Raw genomic sequence first — 23,356 nt, 5'->3', positions numbered from 1 at the left:
ATTTGGCGCAAGCGTTTCTAGGAAAGCTAAGACATAGCCTATGGCAACGTACACAGTGATGTAACGACGTCGTTTGCTGGGCTCTCTAGTCAGTGGAAAAACAAACAGGTTCTGAGAAGGTTCGCAAGTTGAACCAACTTTGAACCAGCACCAGTTCCGAACCAGTTCTTTTTTGGTGGAAAAGGGGCAATGGAGATTTTAGAAGCATTCATCAAAAGGTTATACTGCTGTTGTATCGCTAATTGTGGTAATTTGGTAATTTTAACCAGACTCTTCACATCCTCATCCTTTGAAAGGGTTTACAAAGAGGATTTGCTTTTGCAGAGCAGAAAACAACATCTTCTCGACATACACAACACGAACCCGCTACAGTGTTTGCGGGCGGACAGCATAAAACATAGGTGGGCATTAGGCAAATGTGTTACCCAGTAACGTGTAGCCGTCACGGAAGTAAGATTCAAATTCCTGACGACTCGTTTAGGTGGTTTTCAGACTTCAGAGTCGATTCTTTCTTTTGAGAAACAACAACTTTATTTTTTGCGTGCTCTTTCATCTTCATAACTTTGCAGAAAGCTGCATTACACATTGCATGAAAGGGAATATTCGAAAAAGCATAATAGGGGCACTTTAAATATGGTCTGAAAATCTACAGAGAGGTTTGGAAATTTGAGTCTGGAAAAGTATGGAATTTTGAAATGGAAAATGTGTAGGAACCCTGTAACTAGGGAAGCATGGAAACACAAGAATGATTCTGATTTTATTAGGCCTACATTCTGTGTAAACAGCGATTGATAATGAATAGTGTATTTTCTGGTAACAAGGTCATGCTGTTGAGGCTCACACTGCCTGTCTCTTTGTGAGAGACTTTTGTGGAGAAATCAAAACAAATGAGCGTAACAGCACACGTGAAGAAACATACTGAGGTAAAAATTCTAAATGTTTAGTTTATTTATAACATAATATAGTTAAGTAACATAACACGACCAAGGGAGGTGTTTTGCCGAATATTATCACGATTGCAAATGTTACATTTATTTTATAGTTCAATAAACAAGTAGTTAATATTAAGTTACTTACATTTTAGACCCAGTATTGACTCTTTTTGTACTATTTTTGTAATGCATATAATAGTTCCAAACAAAGATCAAAGCAAAACTATTGCGCTTTCTCAAAGCAAAACTCAGCTGAGTTGTGTTACTGAATGCTTTAGCGTTTTGAACGAATCGGTGTCATTGACTCAGTTTTTTCCTAACTGAACTTCATTTTATTTAGAAATTTATTAAAAAAATTAATCTCATAACATTATTTATTGCAGTTGTAATTTTGCAGTGTAAATTATATAATGTGATTGGTAAAAGGTATATTAGGCTGCTGTCACTTTAAGACCTAATACACAGATCCATTATTGTGACACAGGCCTTTTTTTGCCCTTACCGTTCACGTTTACTTAATACATAGCCAACTTATGCGATTAGAATTTTTTTTCCCAAAACATTTGTCCTACATGCTAGCATTTGTGTACGTGTGTGTTTCAGGGCTATCAGAAGACATGCAGTATATGCTACAACTTATGTTAACCCCAGAGCCCTGCAAAAGAGCCACAGCACAGCAGCTGCTCTCTCTGCCCACAGTGTGCAAACGCAAGTGGAGACGACAGGTTTCCCTCTGCATCATTGAGAGCTTTCTGTCCTTATTCCACTGGTGTCAGGTAAGCATTACATAATGCATACTGGATATATACACATTTCTGTGTATATATCCAGTTTACAGAAAAGGTGAAGTTAAAAAGCACCCTGCTCATTCATGTGCTTAAGGATTTATCTGGGATATTAGGTCTATATTAACCCTCTGGGGTCAACTGACTTGCCGGTTCTTCCTGTTTTTCTTGTACCAAACAAATGATGAATAGGGAACCAGTGGAACCGGTACCCAAGTAACCGGTAGTCCGGTATGTAACCGGACCGGATCAAAACGCAGATTTCGGTGCCTCATTTCAGTGCCACTTAAATGCCTCAGCTGTCTGTTGAAATATTTGCCCTCTGGTTCTCCGAAACAGACGTAAGAAGCGACGTAAACTTATAAATTCAAATTTGCATTTGTGTGTTGGCTGGCGCTGAGCCAGAGACAGACGCTCTCAGCGCTGTCATATTATATCACAACTATAACTGTATAACTATTACTATAACTATTACTAGCTCATTCAAAACATCTACAGATGGTAACCAACCAGAATGCCTATTACCGCCGCGCCAGCCGGCGCGGCAAAACTACCGCGGCAAAAATAAACCAGTCGCATTTCAAAGTCATTCGCGAAATGACCGCCAGGTGGCGCAAAGGGATATTGTGCAAAACAGCAGCAATTGCAATTGCAGCAATTGTTTACTACAACTATGGTAAACAGAATAGAACATTTTCATAAGGCCAGAAAAATAGAATAACAAGTTAAAAATAGAGACGATAACAATATAACCTGTATTTCATATTGTAGGCCTAGACGTCGGTGGGCGACAAGCCTATTCCCCGGGGAGCAGTGCGATTAAAAAAAAACACACACACAAAAAAAAAAGAAATTTAATACCAAAAATAACAAACAAAAGTAAATGATGTGCAATGAAGCTGATTATTTGTACTATTCTATTGAGAAATGAGACGAATAAAGAGCGCTTCTCGCTCGTGTGAGCGAACACACATTTGAACGTTTGGGCATTTCGCAACGAGTAAAGTCATGGCCGAGTGGTAGAACTTACGTTTCGATCATTTAGATGACACGAGTTCAAATCCCGAACCAACTTGGACTACTGAAATTTTTATATTAGCCTATTAATGCATTTTATAGCCTATTACTGATGCAGAGAGATTTGTCTAGTTCTAAAACTCTGTTACACCATAGTTTTTTGTTTATATTTATAAAATAAAATTACCATGCATTTCCATTTTACACTAATGAACAAATATTATACAATGACTTTACTTCTGTAGCCTATAATAATTCCAATCGTAATTTCAAAAGCAGTTCTGTAAAAAAAAAAAAAAAAAATATATATATATATATATATATATATATATATATATATATATATATTATATATATATATATATATATATCTATCCAGTGTTTCCCCTACCATTATATAAGGGGGGCGCCCCGCCCTCCTAACGGCTCCCCCCGCCCCCCTTGAAGGTCAAGTAAATTTGATTTGATTTTCTTTATAGCGCCAGATTAATTTTTTTTATTTTATTACAAAAACTAAATAGCCCTTAAGTAATATGTTATTTATCTTATTTCCACGATGGCATGTCTTTTCTGTCTGTGTTTGCGCGTTTACGATTATCCAAATGAGTGCGCAAGCGCGCACACTCACACACAAACAAACACTTGCGTCAAATACAGAGCACTAGCGGACAGAGAGCGCGCGGCGGGAAATATGTCGCTGAACTGAAGATGGCAACACTCACTCTACTGCGAGTAGCAGCCGGAGTAGCTCTCCTAACGCCCGTTTCACAAATATTTCGTTTGCAGTGTGTATGCGGTGAGTATTGTTTTCCGTACCCATGTTTACAGAGCTTTCACACTGCACGTGGATGCAGTCCGTGTCGATGATCGATCTGTTCCAGTTGCGGTGCGTATACAGCAGTGCAGAGATCGTTTCCGCACCGAGTCTATTTTTGCCGTTTATATACTGTCTATGATTTTTGCTGTGCTGCAAACGCTGAATTAAAGTGACAGCGCATGTTTCGTGGTCAAAATGAACACAGATTGACCTGAAAATGTAGTCATTTCACCATAAGTGCGATTAATTAAATAAAATGTATGTATTTATACCATAAATGTATTTAATTAAATGCTACTTTTTTCATTTTAAGACCGGGGTAAAGCAAGGAAAACTACAATTTACCTCAACAAGGCGACATAATGACATTCGTGGAGGTGGAAAAACAAGTTCTTTGTGACATGCAAGATTTATTGTATTAAAATTGAAATGCAAAAGATTTTAATATAAATACATGGTTAAATATTTTACCACTTGCTTGAGCAACTTAATATATAATTATATAGAAGTAATGCATTGAATAATACATTGTTTAAAGTGTGTTTAAACGTGAACGCGCGTTCACAGCAGTGCTGCGCCTGACAGGATTATTCTCTCCAATGCATCATAGAAATAAAAACTTCTCCCATTTAAAATTTGTTTGTCATATAAATGTATTAACTAACATTAACGAACAATGAATGAGCAATATATTTGTTAGTATTTATAAATCTTTTTTTAGTTGTTAGTTAAAAAATAAAACTATTTAAGCTCTGGTCCATTAATATTAACAAATACTTCTATAAATTTAACAAACGTTATTTGCAAAAGTCAATTTTAAAAAGATTTAAATATGTTTATTTTATTTTTTTAAAGAGATATCTTATGTCAACATTTTTTTAAAAAAATTTGTTTTATGTTAACTTTTACAAAGCATTACCCTCCCAGACAACCAATTAATGTGATTGATAGATAGATAGATAGATAGTGTCTGTGTCAATTCCCCCCCCCCCCCCCCCCCCAAACCTGTAAACCTAGGGGAAACACTGCTATCTATCTATCAATGCTAATTCAATAGACCATGTAAAATATATAAAATAAAGATATGCAACAGGCACGTTTAGACGACAAACAATAAAATCAGAACCAGTATTCTGTTACGTTCATGGTTCCAATGGCAGTAATGCATGCACAGCTTTTCAAAATGTCACAAAGCGTTTTGAGATTGTTTTGAATGAAATATTGAAGTTTATAATTAAGTGTTTTGGCACACCACAACAAGTGGCGCTATATGCATTGTTCTAAAGTCGGGTTTTATTCTGGCATGTTGAATTAGTGTTCGACAAACGCGGCGGCGCGTTCATTTGGATTTATTTTTCTCTTAACAGCTAAAATAACTTAATAGGCTACTCTGTAGTTTTTCGGTCATACAGATAAGAGTAGAGTAGCCTACATCGTTCAAAACTGTAAACTTTTATTCATATTAGGCTAACGACAAAAGTTTGTCTGTCGTCTCTGTCTCCGGGAACTGCGCGTCACAAAAATGAACCGAAAGCCACTCGCCTCAGCTCAGTCACAATACGAAATTAATCGGCTATGTCTAAAGCCTGATTATGTAATCCATATGAAACCGAGAGGTACAGAGGATCTACTCAAACATGTTTAGCTATCATGTGAGCGCTTCCCAATGAGGAAAGGACAAGGAAAGGGTGAAAATCTCGCTCTAATTAAATGTAGGCTAAATCGCCCTGAATTAAATTGTAAAAACAGATCAAATAAATGTATTTGTCAATGTTGCGATATTGTTTCATTTAAGTTCATAATTATTCTATAAATGTTATTTAGTTGAACAGCAGCACGAAGCACTGTGGTTCGAGATTTATTTGAATAAAAAACTTTATTCACAAATCACACCCTGGTTTTAAGGATTCAAAGATCCCTGTGGAATTTAATATTGAGTTGAACATTTTGTTCATGACAACAAATGAACATGCGTTTGAAGATTGTATTTAGTTTTGCTTGGAAAAAGCTGTCCCAAACTGAAGTAGCGTTTTAATTCTTCAATTATTGAAATAGGCCTAATTAAATATTTAGTAATAAACATTTATGACTGAAATATTACTACATATCCTAAATTATTTAATTCCTTCATTATCAACACTTGAATAGCCTATTGTTAATGTCTAGAATAGCGATTTAAGTGTGAATTGCAAACTCTTTGTTTTGTTTTGCAAACTCAGATAGCCTGTGGGGGGTTTGGAGAAGGCAGTATAGTTGCTTTATCGTGGGGGTGCAGGACAAGAGGTGTTAATGTTCCATCTTTCATATGGAGAGTGTCGGATAGCCAGCCTGATGAGCAGGCAAAGGCAAAATTATTTTAAGGATAAATCTCAAAATCTCCAAAAGTCCATATGTAGGCCCTATATCTTATTAAATTATAAATATTGTAGTTTTATTGATTGTATTTAAAGGTTTTCACACACAATTTCAATTTAGCAGATACAGAGCTCTTTAATTCGCGATCAACCTCGTTTTATTGTAAGGTGAATTCAGCAAGGCATGCTGTATCTTTGAAGCAACAAAGGCTATTTGTTACAGTTGTTTCTGTCGTGATTTGTGTGGATGACACGCAGCGACATATACAGTATTATCAGCTGTATGGTGTGTTTTTACCCTGAAATGTTTAATTTCGAGAAAGACCCGGCGCGCGCAGTGAGGGAGACAAAAGAAACTTACTAAAAAGAGATCCAGCACGAGAGAGAGGCAAAGAAAAACGCCTGTTCTTAATTTATGTTGCTTTGAACTATTTTCGTTTTGTACCGTTTTAATTTTTTAACTTGGCTGCAATTTCTTTGACAGTAGAAATGTAAAATGTTGCAAGAATAAGATTCTGTGTTTCTTATTTTGCATCGCAAAGGGAATAAACTCTATCGATGCAACCCTGTTTTAAATAAATAAACTGTCCCGACACTTTATTTATACCTTGAAATGTGCGATGGGTTTTCAAACTTAATTAATTTTCTTTTTCTTTTTCTTTTACATTTTCAATTGTTTATTTTTTTAATTGAAAGCAATACTGTATTGAAAGTATTTTTCTGATTTGTTCGATCTGTTTTGAAAAATGTCTTCCGTTGCTATGGCCGGGTATCACTGTCAGTCATCTCAATTTCGTGAATGATTCACAGAAAAACAAACAAAAAAAATTTTGCAGATTAAAGACGAGCTTCATCATCTTCATTTTCTGGTGCGATCGGCTGATAGTCTTCCTGTTTTGTTTTGCAAACTCAGATAGCCTGTGGGGGGTTTGGAGAAGGCAGTATAGTTGCTTTATCGTGGGGGTGCAGGACAAGAGGTGTTAATGTTCCATCTTTCATATGGAGAGTGTCGGATAGCCAGCCTGATGAGCAGGCAAAGGCAAAATTCTTTTAAGGATAAATCTCAAAATCTCCAAAAGTCCATATGTAGGCCCTATATCTTATTAAATTATAAATATTGTAGTTTTATTGATTGTATTTAAAGATTTTCACACACAATTTCAATTTAGCAGATACAGAGCTCTTTAATTCGCGATCAACCTCGTTTTATTGTAAGGTGAATTCAGCAAGGCATGCTGTATCTTTGAAGCAACAAAGGCTATTTGTTACAGTTGTTTCTGTCGTGATTTGTGTGGATGACACGCAGCGACATATACAGTATTATCAGCTGTATGGTGTGTTTTTACCCTGAAATGTTTAAATTCGAGAAAGACCCGGCGAGCGCAGTGAGGGAGACAAAAGAAACTTACTAAAAAGAGATCCAGCACGAGAGAGAGGCAAAGAAAAACGCCTGTTCTTAATTTATGTTGCTTTGAACTATTTTCGTTTTGTACCGTTTTAATTTTTTAACTTGGCTGCAATTTCTTTGACAGTAGAAATTTAAAATGTTGCAAGAATAAGATTCTGTGTTTCTTATTTTGCATCGCAAAGGGAATAAACTCTATCGATGCAACCCTGTTTTAAATAAATAAACTGTCCCGACACTTTATTTATACCTTGAAATGTGCGATGGGTTTTCAAACTTAATTTTATTTTTATTTTACATTTTCAATTGTTTATTTTTTTAATTGAAAGCAATACTGTATTGAAAGTATTTTTCTGATTTGTTCGATCTGTTTTGAAAAATGTCTTCCGTTGCTATGGCCGGGTATCACTGTCAGTCATCTCAATTTCGTGAATGATTCACAAAAAAACAAACCAAAAAAATTTAGCAGATTAAAGACGAGCTTCATCATCTTCATTTTCTGGTGCGATCGGCTGATAGTCTTCCTTCATCAGATGTGTCGTCTTTACAGCGGCTCAACTGGAATGTAGCAAATTTATGTTGTAATGTACAATTGATAATTAAACAAGATGCTTGACTTTAATAAACAGATACATATTTAAGCATCAAGAACGGAAAAACATAAACACTGTCGGCTACACTGAGATTCGATCTCAGATCGCTTGAAGCTCCAAGAGGCTCATGTTGTTGCATTGACCACAGAGCTATCGTCTGAATACTGTTAAGCTAAAGTCTTATGCTCTTACAAAGCCTCATTGATGTGACCTAATATTTTTCTATTGCAATGTTTTATGTTGAATTTTTTTTTCATTATTCAATTTATTCAATTTAATTTCAGTAATTTAAGTATTGTGATTATGAATTCGTTCAATGTTTCATTTGAATTGATTTGCTACCAGCTTTCAATCGCTCTCAATGAGCCGCGGCGCAGTGGCAGATTACGCAATAGAGAGAATAAACTGACACTTTGCAAAGTCTGTGATTGTAGCGCCTCTTAGCGGTAAGAGGCTGCAAATGCACACCCGCAATTTACCGCCGCGGGAACGATGGTTGAGTACCATCTGTATATCTGAGCAGAAATTCACAAACAAAAACTTAATTGATGAGGCAGTATTTTACTGTAAACACTTCATAAACTATCCAGAACTGTCAAATAAAGTCATGTCTAAACATTCATATTACTTTAAAACATATGTATATATCATATTTATCATATTTATAGGGCTGGGGATCGGTATTGTTTTTGTTGTTTTTGACCCATGTATCCTTAAGGTTAAGTTTATGACACCAACATTTTAGAAATGTAACAATTCTCTATTCCAATACTGTTTCAATACTATAGCTAAAACTACTATCTAACTAATTGAAATTTCAAAGATCATATTAAAGAAAAGTAAACAGTCAATAATAAAAAAAGAACAAATAATCAAACTATAAGCACAAATAAATAAATGAAATAATTAGTGCTTTTCAGGTAGGTCTAACAGTAGTTTTTTTAGGTTCAGAAATTCAAAAAAGTTATGAAATGTAAAACAACAGTGCATATAATCTTCACTGTACAAATTGAATAAAGGTTAATCTTTATTGTAGTTACAAAAAAGTTATTCAATGAAGAGCAGTGAGTGATTTGTCTTTGATTAACATTAAAATGTTTAATGCACGGATCCACGTTGCCTTTCTCTACTGTTTGCATTCACTTAAAGTTAAACCATAACCAGTTTACTCATGATACTCGCCAAGGTGGGCATTTTTAGATAAATCGGTGAATTTGTCCATTCAAGCACACGGAGACATGAAAGAATTCATTTTTTTATTTGCTGTCAGAGTCATGTAGTTTTCTCACAAAACTTCTAACACAGCATGCGCTACTTTCTTTCGCGTATTCTTGTGCTTGAATGCTTAAATTAGCAAGGCTTGAAAACGCATGCAAACTTTCGTGACCATGCAGCACTGGCCCGATTGTAACCGTGACAGTTCTACTAGGGGTGCACGATTTGGAGAAAATGTCATATTGCGATTATTGAGGTCAATATTGCGATTGCGATATAATAAACAAATGGTTTCATGAGTCAACTTGCTTGGTTCTCAAGGAAAATGCACACACAGATTAGTGATAATGCTGAAATGTGTATTTTTGAACTCAAACTAGCAACAACAACTTAAATGCACAGTGTGTTCAAATTGAAATTATATTTTTTACTAAATTAAATAATGACATCTTTGCATTACTGCAAACTTGTTAATGTCTCAATAGTACAATAGTATAAAATAAATAGAACAATAAATAAGAACAAGTATGCTCAAGAAAATAAGATATTTTGAACATTCTGTCCGGTCAAACATGGGACATTTATGCAGGATGTGTATTGTGTGTCAAAACATTTGGTAACTAAACAGAATTTTGTTAAGTTTAGGGACAACATGTCACAATGTTTACATGGTACTATGACTAGTAGGCTACTGTTTTTATCATAGCTTGATATTTCAATTCAAATCTTGTGATTGTGATTTGATTTGATTTTTTTTTTTTTTTTTTTTGACAAGAGCCCAGTCAGCTCGTATTATTATTAAAGGTTAAAAATAACAACTATAAATATAATGTGGTTTTTACTAGGCTATAATAACAACGTTACAATATTTTAATGATACAAGTAAAAATATAATAAATATTTTAATATAGTGCACATATTTAGCAAAAATAATTTGTCTAGCCAACTAACCTGCTATCAAATGGCTTTCCTGGGGTAAGTGTAACATTTTGTGACATTCTTCTCCAGCTGTTATTGACCTCTTTCCGCGGTTGAAAAACACTGATTGATCGATATTATGTATGAGGCATAAACATTTCAGTAAGTTGTACTGTATCTTTCAACACACCTATTGCTCATTCATGTTTATTTACTGTTAACTAGTAAAGAGTAAGAAGATGTTCGGTTCACGACCACGAAATGTCACGTCACATTTACAAGCGCCAAATACCAATTATTGCATTGCATTGCAATTAATACTTGCATTGCACGTGAACTGGAGCGCATCTCATCATAAATTAACCTAAACTCAGTGTATGCCTCACATACATGAGAAATACATCTGAAGAAAGCTTGAAATGTCTTTAAACAAAACAATTCAAAACGAAAAGAAAAGGCTTCTCTCTGATTATGTAATCCATGATGTGGGACCTGTTATTCATTCATGTGATATTCATGCTTTTTTTTCTTACAGTAAAGCACAGTCCACAAACAATCTCAAATGCAAACTCCCTATAATAAGACAAATCTCTGGAGTCATGCTCCAAGCACACTCTCATCTCATCCCTTTTCCCACATTTGTAGTAATGACACTATAACCATACCAGAAATTGTAACACGTGAGCACGCAAAACTTTCTCGTGCGCACACGAAAGTCCGTTTTTTGTTTTTTTTTTGCAAAGGTCCCCTCAGGGGCTCCGTAGAATAAAATAAATACAAAATGTGTAACGTATATATATATATATATATATATATATATGTACAGACCCTTTCCAAAAAATTTGAATATCATGGAAAAGTTTATTTATTTCCATAATTCCATTCAAAACGTTAAACTTCCATAGATTATAGATTCAGGGCCCACAACTTAAACGATTTCAAGTATTTAGTTGTTTATTTGTACATAATTTGGGCTTCCAGCTCATAAAACCCACGAAAACAGGATTTCAAAAAAATTTAATATTACATAAAATCACACCGTAATTACACAGTGATACCATGGTCATTGAACCAGGTTTTGGTTCTTTTGGCAGTGTGGGCAGGTGCAAATCCTGCTGGAAAATGAAGTCACACACACACACATATATATATATATATACACACACATTTCTGATGTAATAAACACACTTGCGCTACAGGACAAATAGATTTGGAACTTTTCAACTTGTACATCTTTGGTGTAACTTTAACTTTTAACAAACACCTAAACACCTGTTCTCTGTACTCCCCAGATGAAAAACGCTATCCTAGACCACTGATCTGATCTGATACCGATATTTACGGATGTCGATATCTCTGTATAGAAAACACATTTTTATGATAATCAAATAAAGAGCTATTTTCCAAAACACAATTTTTTTTCATTTTATTTTTCAGAAATGACTGATATTGGGCACCTTTACCTGTGTGCAAAATATGTCATCAGATTTTCAGAAGAAAAAATAAATATTTATATAAAAATAAATTTTTATAAAGGATACAAGTGTGTCCTGGATTCACACTATGAATAAGGATGAAAAGGCAATGAATAGGCAATGTCAATGTCTGAGAGTTTTGTATAACATGCTCATTGGGTTAAATGGTGAGATTGACAAGTGCTGAAAAACTGTGCTGTTGAATTTACGCCTCCAGCCTAGTTCAACGATTGTGTAGGCTGCTCTGTACCTAACCTCTGTCATTAAGAAACATTAAGAAACATCCAGAAATTTCCCAGATATTTATAAACACCCCTCAGCAATCTCTGATATATTAAGTGAATCCCAACAAAATCCCAGTGCATAAACTTTCAATTATGTCCATGTTCACGTCAACACACGCTGAACACTTGCTACGTGTACGTGCTACGTGTAGGCTAGAATAAAGTTGGGCTGCAGCTACAGTGGATATTTTAATTGTTAGCGTGCTTTTCATCCATTCAATGGTGAAACAAAACACTTCTTATCACTCAAGGAAGATATTTTTCCACCTCCACATAGGCTGTTTTTTTTACTAGGGTGACAATACATCAAGACTTTAGAGTAAAAGCAAGCTGCAGCTGATCAATACTCTATAGGCTACTGACCCGACCTGGAAGTGTACGTGCATAGCCCGAAGGACGTTAGCTTAATTTCTACTATGTCGCCAAATATATGGATTGAGCCAAACTGGACTGTTTGGCAAGACGACTGCTGTTCTTTGCAATTCCTATTACGCCCATATAACTACATTCTGCCTGATACTAGGGCTGTCACTTTTGAGAAAAATCAGATTCGAATGGGTATCAAATATCAAGCAATGTATTCGAATATATATTCGAATATCTACGAGTCAAAAAAACAATCAGTCAAAAAATGCGTCATGAAGAGGGAAAAACATATATAAGTCGCACTGGACTATAAGTCGCATTTATTTAGAAATTTATTCCACACAAAAAAAACAATGTTACGGACGGGACAGTTCTCCGTTACGGACGTGAGCGCTCTGAAAGTGGCACTAAAAGACTGCTTTAAAACTTTCACAGATACCTCAAACAGAAAGCACAAAGCCTGTCTTTAAATTTAATTTAGTTTTGTATTAATTGTATCTTAATTTTTATCAATGTTTCATCAACCAATTGCCTGGATTTAATAAATAAGAAGTAAATATAGTAGAAAATATTTAATCACGACACGGAGGCGCTGGCGCGTGAACCTGGAGCTTGTCTCATAAATGAACCGAAACTCAGTGTATAAGGTAGCCTACTTGCCTCACAGACCTGAGACATATATATAAAGCTTGAAATGTGTACTTTTAAACAGAACAATTCAAAACGAAAGAAAACAGACTGCTCTCTGCTTATGTCATCCGTATGAAATGTGCATTTCTCTCAGGCGCGTTCACTACTGCGACGATCACGAGTCAGCATCGTCAACTTCATCTTCAACTTCACACGTCAAATAGACAGGAATGATTATCAGCCTGTTCACATCTGCCCTATTTTGACATCGGAACGATATCGATGTGTAAAAAAATGACCATATCGGACGATATTATATCGGCGGCCGATATATCGTGCACCACTAGATTAGTTACACCTTTCTCAAAAAATATGTGAACAAATTCTACAAAAAACACACCAAAATAGATGTGATGTTATATCTCTGCAAGCCTTTAGCGTATTGAGATTAACCTTTTTATGTCATCACAAGCATGACCTAAGAGTATTTTTCCATGTCAGCCATTTTGAGTATTGGCCATTTTTAATTTTGTCGTAAAATGCTATATTTTACAAACACATTGCCGTATCATTACAAAACTCAGTATGTGTCTTCTGCACAATGCTTTACATTACAAGTTTCGGTACAGTGCCACCTTGTAGTCAAAAATACCAATAGCTTTTGAATATTTGTGCCTATTGTAATGAAGCTGAGCATTAGCTGATGCTAATTAGCTAAGCTATTGAAACGGTCTTGATAGATTCCTTCAGTCATCCAGTCACAGAGAACAGTGATACTAAGTATGGCACAGTATCAAATTTGCTGTCCATTATTTTGAATTACATTGAAAAACGACTTTTTCGAACTCCTAGATCATTAATTGTCCAATTTTCACCAAAATTCAACTCAAATCATCTTCAGACCATGCCAGCAAAAAATATTTCATTTTGATAGACAGAATTATTATCATTTAATGTATCAACTAATTTGATTGCATGATGCCAAATTAATCTGAGGGGCTTTGCCATGTTGACACCAAATTTTGTGTCATTTTCACTCCACAGCCCCCAGTGACCAGACCATATCAATTTGGTGATAGCACCACCTTTTGGCCAAAAGTGATTGGCAATGAAATCATATTACAAGTGGTTGTATTTATAATTTTTCAACCTTTTGCTTATAATCATCTACAGATGTTTTTAATTAGTAATTTTTACAGTTAGTGTGCTTGGCCCCTTAATCACTGCCTATAGCTATATTAATTATTATTATTATTATTATATTATTCTTGGTGTGAACAGACCTTAAGAGCTAATTCCCAAGTATGTTTTGTTAAACAGGATTTTTTTTTCCTCCAACAGTTCCTCCTTACAGCCAGTTGGAATTTTATATCTTCTCTCAATCTGCTGTTTACCTCGGGCTATGAGTCCTCATCAACCTGTACTCCTCCAAGAGAGAGGTGGGAGAGAGACGCAGATGTAAGCAACATTCACTTTGACTCCGAAAGCCCCATTCATAACTGTGTGTTCCCTCCAGACGGCCGTGAACACACTCCCACCTTTACCCACAGGTACAATTCACACAAATGACAAATTAAAAACAAAATGTTGCTGAAAGATCTTCATGCATCATTCTCTAAGGAATTTACGGTAGCACTTTATTTTACAGTCCTGTTCTGCGTGTACATACTATGTACTTATTATAGCAATTACAATAGTTGGGTTATAACTAGGTACTAACCATGAACCTATCCCTAAACCTAACATTAACCCATGTAGTTTACCCACCTTATATTTCCAGTACTTTCTTTAGTAACTACACTGTGCACACATACTGTACGAATCTCTATTCAGACTTCCCTTTTAAATCATCAGGTTTCATTCCATATATTCAGACTTTCATTCTGTATATTAGTTTCATTCATATATTCAGACTTTCATTCCATATTTTCAGGTTACATTCCATATATTCAGACTTTCATTCTATATATTTAACTTTCATTCCATATATTCAGACTTTCATCCATATATTCAAACTTTCATTCTATATATTCAGACTTTCATTCTATATATATTCAAGTTTCATTCTATATATTCACACTTTTATTCCATTTATTCACACTTTCATTCCACACTGTAAAAAATGTAACAGAATTTATTGGCAAAAAAGTTGCCAATAAAGTCCTGTAAAAATATTGTTAATTGCTGTAAAATTAATTACACTATAATACTGTTAATTGTTGTATGTGAAATATTTTACAGCAGCTAAAATAAATTTGTAGTTTATTTTACAGCAATATTTTGTAATTTCACGAAAGTACAGTATTTACCTGGCAACTAAAGTTGCCAATAAAATCCTGTAAATACCCCAAAAATCCAAGATGATGTTGTAATAGTTTAACATTTAAAATGCTGAAAATAATATTTTTTAACAGTAAACTGTAATATATTGATTTAAATGCATTAGGATGAACACTATCTGAATATATTTACAAATGAATAAAAACCAAGTCAAGGGTGTTGCAAGTAAATATTTATTAAAACTGGCAGCAAGGCATTGCAAGGATTTTACTGGCAAAACTTTTTCAGTCTTTCAATATATTAATATATTATTTTAGTTAATATATACACACTCAAAGATGTGCACACAAATGAGGGTTGACTGTTGTTCCTCTTCTCTGAAACCTTTCCACTTGTTTTGCCTCTATGCTTGTTGTCTTGGCTCAAGTGAGTGTTGTGATTCCAACAAAACATCTGCACAAAAATACAAGCAGAAGCTTTAAAATAATGTTCAGAATTTAATGAAACTAGCTCAATAAAAGTAAAAATGCCACTAATCAGCATTTGTTGCACTACAAATGTAGGAGGTACCGTTAAAGGTTTAGTTCACCCAAAAATGAAAATTCAGTCATTAATTACTCTCATGTCGTTCCAAACATGTAAGATTCTCCATTGACAGCCGTAAAGGTAGTAAGACATGATTAAAGTAATCCATGTGACTCCAGTGGTTTAACCTCAATTTTATGAAGTGATGTGAGTGCTTTGTTTTGTAAAAAAAAAACATACCTCATTATTTCCAAAATATTAATCTCCATTGTGCGTTCACGAGAGTACCACCATGCATGCATGTTGAGTTGACACGAGAGCGGACATTGTTACGTGAACGCACGTTGGAGATTACTATTTTGTAACTAAAGTGGTAAATTACGTTTTTTGCGCAAACAAAGCTCTAACGTTGCTTCATAAAATTGAGGTTAAACCACTGGAGTCACATGGATTACTTCAACGATCTTTTTACTGCCTTTCTGGGGCTTGAAAGTGTTAGTTGTGTAGGCTGTCAATTGGAGGGACAGAAAGCTCTCAGATTTCATTAAAAAGATCTTCATTTGTGTTCAAAAGATGAACGAAAGTCTTACGGATTTGGAACGACATAAGGGTGAGTAATTAGTTCATTTTTGGGTGAACTTTCCCTTTAACATACAGTATACACATTTAAAGTTTTCTTTTTTTATGCTTTATTATGATGTGCAAAACTTTCTTGTAAATCTATTATTCAAGGATAATTCATGCTTAGATTGGATTTCATGTTTACTGATAGTGGTGCCTGGTGGCCGAGGTTGGTACCGCATGTTGATGTTAGCTAGCATCATTGTTTTTTTCTCTTTTGTGGTGCCTACTTGAGGGGGAAAATAAGAGAGAAAAGTTTTTGAAGAGAGAAAAAGTTTTTAATAAGAGAAAAAATATTTGAAGAGAGAGAAATAAAAAAAAAAAAAAGATCTTAAGACTGAGGTTCAGGAAGGATCTAAGACACTTTTTCACGTTGCAGTTGAGGGCTTCCATTTAAAATAAACTATAAATTATTTAATAAATTCAGTTGATTCACTTGCATTAATATAATCCGATTTTCTTTCAGCTGCCTTTACAAACTTTTGTGGTAGCAGAAGCCTTTTTTTTCTGCCTTGTAAATGCATTTAAATTCATTATATTTTTCATGACAATCTCTTAATCTTCATCAGAAAAGTAAATTGTACCAAGTGTTTGGAAGTGTGGAGCCTCTGAAATAGTTTCAGTGGAACCGCACTCTTGCCCTCGAATTGGCGAAGACAAGTCAGCAGTGACTGCGCGCACATGGCGACCGAGTCGATCTCCATACCGAGAAAAGAGATCCTCTGCACGGGGCAGAGTTTGCTCTTCTCCCAGTTGACCCGAAGGCCCAGACGAGCTAGATGCCGGAGCACTAGGTCCTTGTGTTCGCAAACCTGGTCTCGAGAGTGAGCTAGGATCAGCCAATCGTCGAGATAGTTCAGGATGCGAAACCCCGTGTTCCCGGAGGGGAACAAGGGCTGCCTCGACGACTTTCGTGAAGACGCGAGGAGACAGGGCTAGCCCGAATGGGAGAACCGCGTACTGGTATGCCTGCCCCTCGAAAGCAAACCGTAGGAACGGTCTGTGTCGAGGTAAAATGGAGACATGGAAGTAGGCGTCCTTCAGGTCGATCGCTGCAAACCAATCCTGCGGCCACACGCACTGGAGGATGCGTTTGGCAGTGAGCATCTTGAACGGCAGCCTGTGAAGGGAGCGGTTCAAGACGGTTTAGAAGCCGGACTTCATTTCGGCTGGAGGGACAGTCTCGATCGCACCCTTCGCCAGTAGGGTGGCGATCTCCGCTCTCATGACAGGGGCATTGCCACTGACCATAGTGAAGCGGACTCCCCTGAAGCGGGGAGGAGACTGCGCAAACTAAATCGCGTAGCCGAGCCTGATGGTTTTCGCGACCCAGCGGGACAGTCTGGGAAGCTCTAGCCAGGCCTCCAGAAACTGCGCCAGCGGGGTCATTTGAACCACAGACGTACCGTCGGTGGTGCAGCGAGGCGGAATGACCGGCCCAGGCGAGGGTGGCATAGCGGCCCTGTGCGGGGGCACGGTCATTAGCCGCATCCTGCCAGAGGAGGCCAGGGGAGGACCAGCGTCCCACGGGGGCGTGCTCTGGCAGGGGTCTGGCGACAGAGGGGGATGAGAGGAGCGTGGCCCGAGGGTGGCGCATGCTGTCATCCGAGAACTCTGTGACAGAGGGGGACGATAGTGGCGGGACCCGTGGGCGGCGCGCACTATGGTCCGAGAACTCTGTGTGCTCAGGGTTGGGGGAACCAGTTCTTTCTTTAATCACATTAGGGTACTGCTCGTCGTTGGACGAGCAGCGGGGAGTGGAGAACAAAAGATTCTCCCCCGGCCCTCCACCGGGGGAAGGAGTGGCCCTGCTACCATCTCCTGTGAAGAACTGATGGCCAATCCTGAGCAGCCCGTCTCAGGGGCGCCGCTTAGCCTGGCGTTTAGCGGGCGCGGGGCCGGAGAGGGCTGTGGCGCCTTCCTGCGGCTTCCTCCACGACGCGGCCCGGGTGGAGGCTGCTGCTGGGACCGTGCGGGAGGGGCGGGAGCCGCAGGACGGCGCCCTTGGCGGCGAGCAGGCTGAGGATTCTGTGCCGACAGCTGGGTGGAGGCAGCAGCGGGCCGTCGGGGCAGAATGTGCTTGATCGCCTCAGTCTGCTTCTGAGCGGTCGAGAACTGTTGGGCAAAGTCCTCGACCGCACCGCCGAAAAGGCCGGCCTGGGATATGGGGGTGTCGAGCAGACGAGTCCGCTCGGCCTCCCGCATATCAGCCAGGTTCAGCCAGAGATGTCTCTCCTGGACCACAGCTGTGGACATCACCTGACCCAGGGAGCGTGCGGTCACCTTCGTCGCTCGGAGAGCATGGTCGGTGGCGGCACGCAGCTCATCAAAGAGCCCTGGGTCAGTCCTGCCCTCGTGCATGTCCCTGAGCATCTGGCCTGGTAGACCTGCAAGATGGCCATGGCATGCAAAGAGGCGGCTGCCTGTCCCGCCGCTCTGTAAGACTTCGTCACCAAGGTAGACGAAAATCTACAGGCTTTGAATGGGTGCTTAGGGTCACCACGAGAGGAAGCGCTTGCCGGACACAGCTGCATCGCGACAGAACATTCCACCGGGGGAACCCCAGTGTACCCACAAGCAGCAGCCTTATCGAGGGGAGGAAAGGCGGAGGAGGTCGACGAACGATCGCGGGAAGACAATGGTGTCTTCCAGGACCACGTGACCTCCTCATGCACATCCGGGTAGAAAGGTATTGGGGTTGGACGCCGACGAGGGTCAGCGGCCGCACCCAAAAACCAATCGTCCAGCCGCGAGCGCACTGGGTCGGGTGGCGGGGACCACTCGAGCCCAATGGCCGCGGCTGCCCGGGAAAGCATGGCCGTCATCTCGGGATCAGACTCGGACAATGCTGGCACACCCAAAGGTGGCAGCACAGTCGAATCCTCACTTCCCGAGGACTCCTGCCCACCTTGTGATGCAGCGATCGACATTGCATCCTTTTCTGGAGCGCTAAACAGCGGTCTCAGTTTGGACACTCGCGGGTACCAGCGCTGGAGAGGGGGGTGTGGACCGCGGACGAATCGGCGGTTTGTTCCACACCGTCACCCTCAGGTCACCCTGGCCACCAACCGAAGTACAGCCTCTCGGGGAGACCGTAGATCGGGGTGTGGATGAGGGGACTCTCACTCGAGTGAGCTCATTGAGTCTCGACCGTAGCGCGGAGATGGTCATGTTCCCACAGTGAGAACGAGTCATCCACAAGCGCTGCTTTAGCGTGATCAATGCCCAAACACACAAAGCAGCGATTGTGCCCATCAGAAGAACCATTGCGACCGCAACCAGAAGTGCACGGGCGAGGCATCTTTAAAAAGACGTGCCGCGTGCAAGCTCTTTTTGTGAGAGGAAAAACCAGGGAGAAACACACTATCTGTCAGATCAACAGGGTAATGTGCACTCGCTGGAGATCGCCGTCACACCAACACCGGAGAGTTCGCTCGTCTCGAAGGATACAGAGGTAAAGAGTAACTCGGGAATCAGGCTTCAGTGGAGTGAAGAATAGCTCTCGGCTCCGAAGCGAAAACATATCTGCATGTTGCCAGCGTACTTCCTTATATACCCCCACGGTGGGGCGGAGTTACGCTATGCAAATTCCGCAGACCCATGGCATTTCATTGCCATTGGCTCGTTTTATATACTCGAAGGTGATAGGCTTTCTAAGCGAAACCCCATTCGTTGTCATCCGACGTAACTCGGAGTGACCACGAAAGGGAACCGATTTTACACAGGAGGAAAACTAATAGTTTGGATCAGTTCATGGAGGTATTGGCATTAAAACACTATTGAAAAGATCTTAGCCATATTACATTTAATAATTTAGTGGACGCTTTTATCAAAAGCGACTTACAAATGAAGAGAGCAATAGAAGCAATCAGTCAACAACAGGGCAACAATATGCAAGTGCTGTGAGTCTAGCACCAGTTAGTCTATTACAACAACTGGAGCAAGGTTATCTTTAAAACAGTATTAGTATTAATGGTTCAAATGTTGACGAAAAAGATGTTTCTTGAAAATGGCTAAAGACTCAGCAGCTCAGGTTGAGGCGCTGGTCATTCCACCAGCTTGGGAACAGTCAAGATAAAGGTCTGTGATTTTGTGCCTTTTTGGGATGGCACCACAAGGCGCCGTTCACTCGCAGAATTCAAGCTTATGGAGGGCACATAGGTCTGAAGTAGTGTGTTTAAGTATAGGGGTGCAGAGCCAGTGGCTGTTCTGTAGGCAAACATCAGTGCCTTGAATTTGATGCAAGCAGCAATTGGCAACGAGTGCAATTTTATGAGGAGAGGTGTGACGTGCACTCTCTTCGGTTCGTTAAAGACCACTTTTGCTGCAGCATTCTGGATCATTTGCAGAGGTTTTACAGTGCATCCTGAAAGGCATGCCAAAAGAGCATTGCAATATTTCAGTCTGGTGGAACAAGAGCTTGGACAAGGAGTTGTGTAGCTCTGAAAGGAAAGGAAGGACTGGACCTCCTAATTTTGTATGAGGCAAATCTGCAGGACCGGGTATTTCTAGCAGTGTGGTCTGTGAAGTTTAACTGATCATCAATCACAACCCCAAATGTTCCTGGCTGTCCTGTATGGAGCTATGGTTGACGAACCTAGCTGAATGGAAAAGTTGTGATAAAGTGTTGGGTCGGCTAAGACAGGGCTCTACAGTGCGAGTATTTCACTCGCATTTGTGCCTAAAAATAGTTATGTGCGAACTTGAAAAATAATTTACGAGCACAGTGCGAATGAGTATCAAAATGTTTAGCAACGTTTAGGTCTCAGCAAAAGACCAAGTGCAGAAACTGAAGTTACGACCAAAACAGTCGACACTGAGGACAGGAAGACGACAAAAACTCATTTTTGAGGACAACTTAATTTAGCCTACTGCAAGTACTGCAAAGGAAAAAAGCAAGCTGGCATTTGTTTGTTTTTAGCACTTTATACTTTATTGAGGTGTTCATTCTTTTTATATATTTTGAAGTAGGGTAAAAATAATAATTGCATAATTATTAAACAGGTAGTTCACCCAAAATAGAAAATTCTGTAATTTATTACTCTCCATCATGTTGTTCCAAACCCGTAAGACTTTCACTCATCTTCGGAACACAAATGAAGAACTTTTTGATGAAATAGAGATTTCTTTCCCTCCATTGACAGCTACACAACTACCACTTTGATGCTTCGAAAAAAGTTCATAAAAAGATCATAAAACTAATCCATATGAATTGAGCAGTTTAATGAACTTTTTTCACTGTGCTCCTATATTTCTTTGTGTGCTCCTAAATTTTTTCATTTAGGAGCACATGTACTCCTTGGAAAAAAAAATAGCGTAGAGCCCTGGGCTAAGAAGTGTGACTTTCATGAAGTCATAGGGGTGGCTTTTTTGACTTGTACCAGCAAAAAATGGCAACGTACCAGCAAAAAATGGTAACGCACCAGCAATAACACCCTAGGCAAACGAACAGCTAGCTGAACACCTAGCAATCACATAGAAACACTCTTGGTACTACCATCATAATGGGGGGAATGGTTAACCCTCTGGGGTCTAAGGGGTTTTTGGGGTCCTTGAGATGTTCTGACATGCCCTGACATTTGTGCTTTTTTCAGTTGCTTATAAACATATTAATGGCAAAGGTGTAATTACACTCTATTTAGCACAAACAGGGCTACCATAATATGTGAGCAACATGTATGTACATGTTTGTATTTTTGAGAGAATAATGTTTATGCATGGTTATTGAAAAAACTAAAAACTAAAGTTTCTGAAATAAGGCCACAAAACACATACTAAATATGTGTCAATAAGACTTCTGAATAATGCATTTTGTCGCCTAGAGTTTTTTCTTCAAAATGATCTGAAAATCATCCTGCCTTATCATTCACATAAAACAATACATTGATTTAAATTTTGCAAGACACTTTCTGTTTGGAAAGGCAATATGCGAGTGGGCGTCAACGATCCAACACCATCATGCATATTTAGTGGTTCACACCTGAGGAGACAATGGGGCCCGCATACTTAATGAGCCATTCATTCAGGTGTGTCACTGAGCCACAAGAAAGAATGCAAGAGCAATATGTGTATATATATATATATTAGGGATGCCACAATTCTCAATATAATATTGAACCGTTCGGTACGACATCCACGGTTCAATACGCGCTTGTGAATTGCGTTTTTTTCAGTTTTACGTTTAAATAATTTATGTGCGTTTTACTTCTCTCCGAATTGACTGTTTGTGTGTGCCTGTAAGTCTATGAGCTGATAAGGAAATTCCCCGTAAATATTCAATCGCTATGCTCTAAATTTAGGGGGCGCTTAACCATCATTCCACACTTTAACATGGCGAGCGGCGGTGAAGTGAGGCTACAGTACGAGGAAGCGCCGGCGTCTTTCAAATCCGTGGTGTCGGGACATTTCGGTTTTGCTGAGGAAGAAAAAACGGTAAACAATAAAAATAACTGTGTGCAAGCATTGTTTTACACGTGTAGCCTACTCAAACGGAAACACTTCAAACATGACTGCACATCTGCGGCGCCATCACCCAGCAATATCACTGTCTGAAGGCACAAATATGTTTATTTGAAATGGTCAATTTAAAGGGGTCGCACACCGGACGCGCAGCGCCACGTCTTTTAAATTCGAACACATTATTCTCTATGAGTGTACGTAGCGCTACACACACCGTCGGCGCCTTCCAGCGTCTGTCCGCGGCGCCCAGCAACGGCTCAGGACCGTGTTCAAAATCCTGCCGCGCCACAGAGCGCCATCTACATAGTTTTACATTAAATGTACATTTATTTGTCTCAAATCGTCGTTAATGTATATACTGACTTAACTCTGTGCTGCAGTATAGGCTACATTTAGTTTTACATTCATTCACAGAAATCAGCTGCTTGAATGAAAATTGCTGATGTTATCGGATTTTCAGGTGATATTGTCAATTCATTAAGTTAACGGACGCTCTGAGGTAAAGTGTTCAGACTGCAGACTTAGCAACGATTATATTTAATTGTACAGTACAATCATAACATAGTACAGGCATTATCTTAATTTCATAATGTCCTTAAACATAACAATATTGCTGGCCATAAACTTAAAAAGTGCGCGTCCGGTGTGCGATACCTCGAGTTGTCCTAGACTGACTCCCT

General features: G+C 38.8%; 1 protein-coding gene across 4 annotated transcripts in view; it reads left to right on the top strand.

Moving 5' to 3' along the window:
• The window catches only part of pkmyt1 (protein kinase, membrane associated tyrosine/threonine 1), a 58,646-nt gene that overhangs the window by 18,964 nt on the left and 16,326 nt on the right, over positions 1-23,356 (top strand). For 3 of the 4 annotated variants that reach the window (XM_084135932.1, XM_084135931.1, XM_084135933.1), the window contains exons 6-7: positions 1,536-1,708; positions 14,133-14,341. In XM_084135932.1, the coding sequence (XP_083992058.1) occupies positions 1,536-1,708; positions 14,133-14,341 (382 nt within the window). The remainder of the gene's footprint in view (positions 1-1,535; positions 1,709-14,132; positions 14,342-23,356) is intronic. The other variant, XM_084135934.1, reaches the window with a different exon arrangement.

The sequence above is a fragment of the Abramis brama genome (assembly GCF_963993115.1).
Source record: "Abramis brama genome assembly, chromosome: 14".
Classification (NCBI taxonomy): domain Eukaryota; kingdom Metazoa; phylum Chordata; class Actinopteri; order Cypriniformes; family Leuciscidae; genus Abramis; species Abramis brama.
Note: the sequence above shows the minus strand (reverse complement) of the source record. Positions and strands in the feature narration are given on the sequence as shown.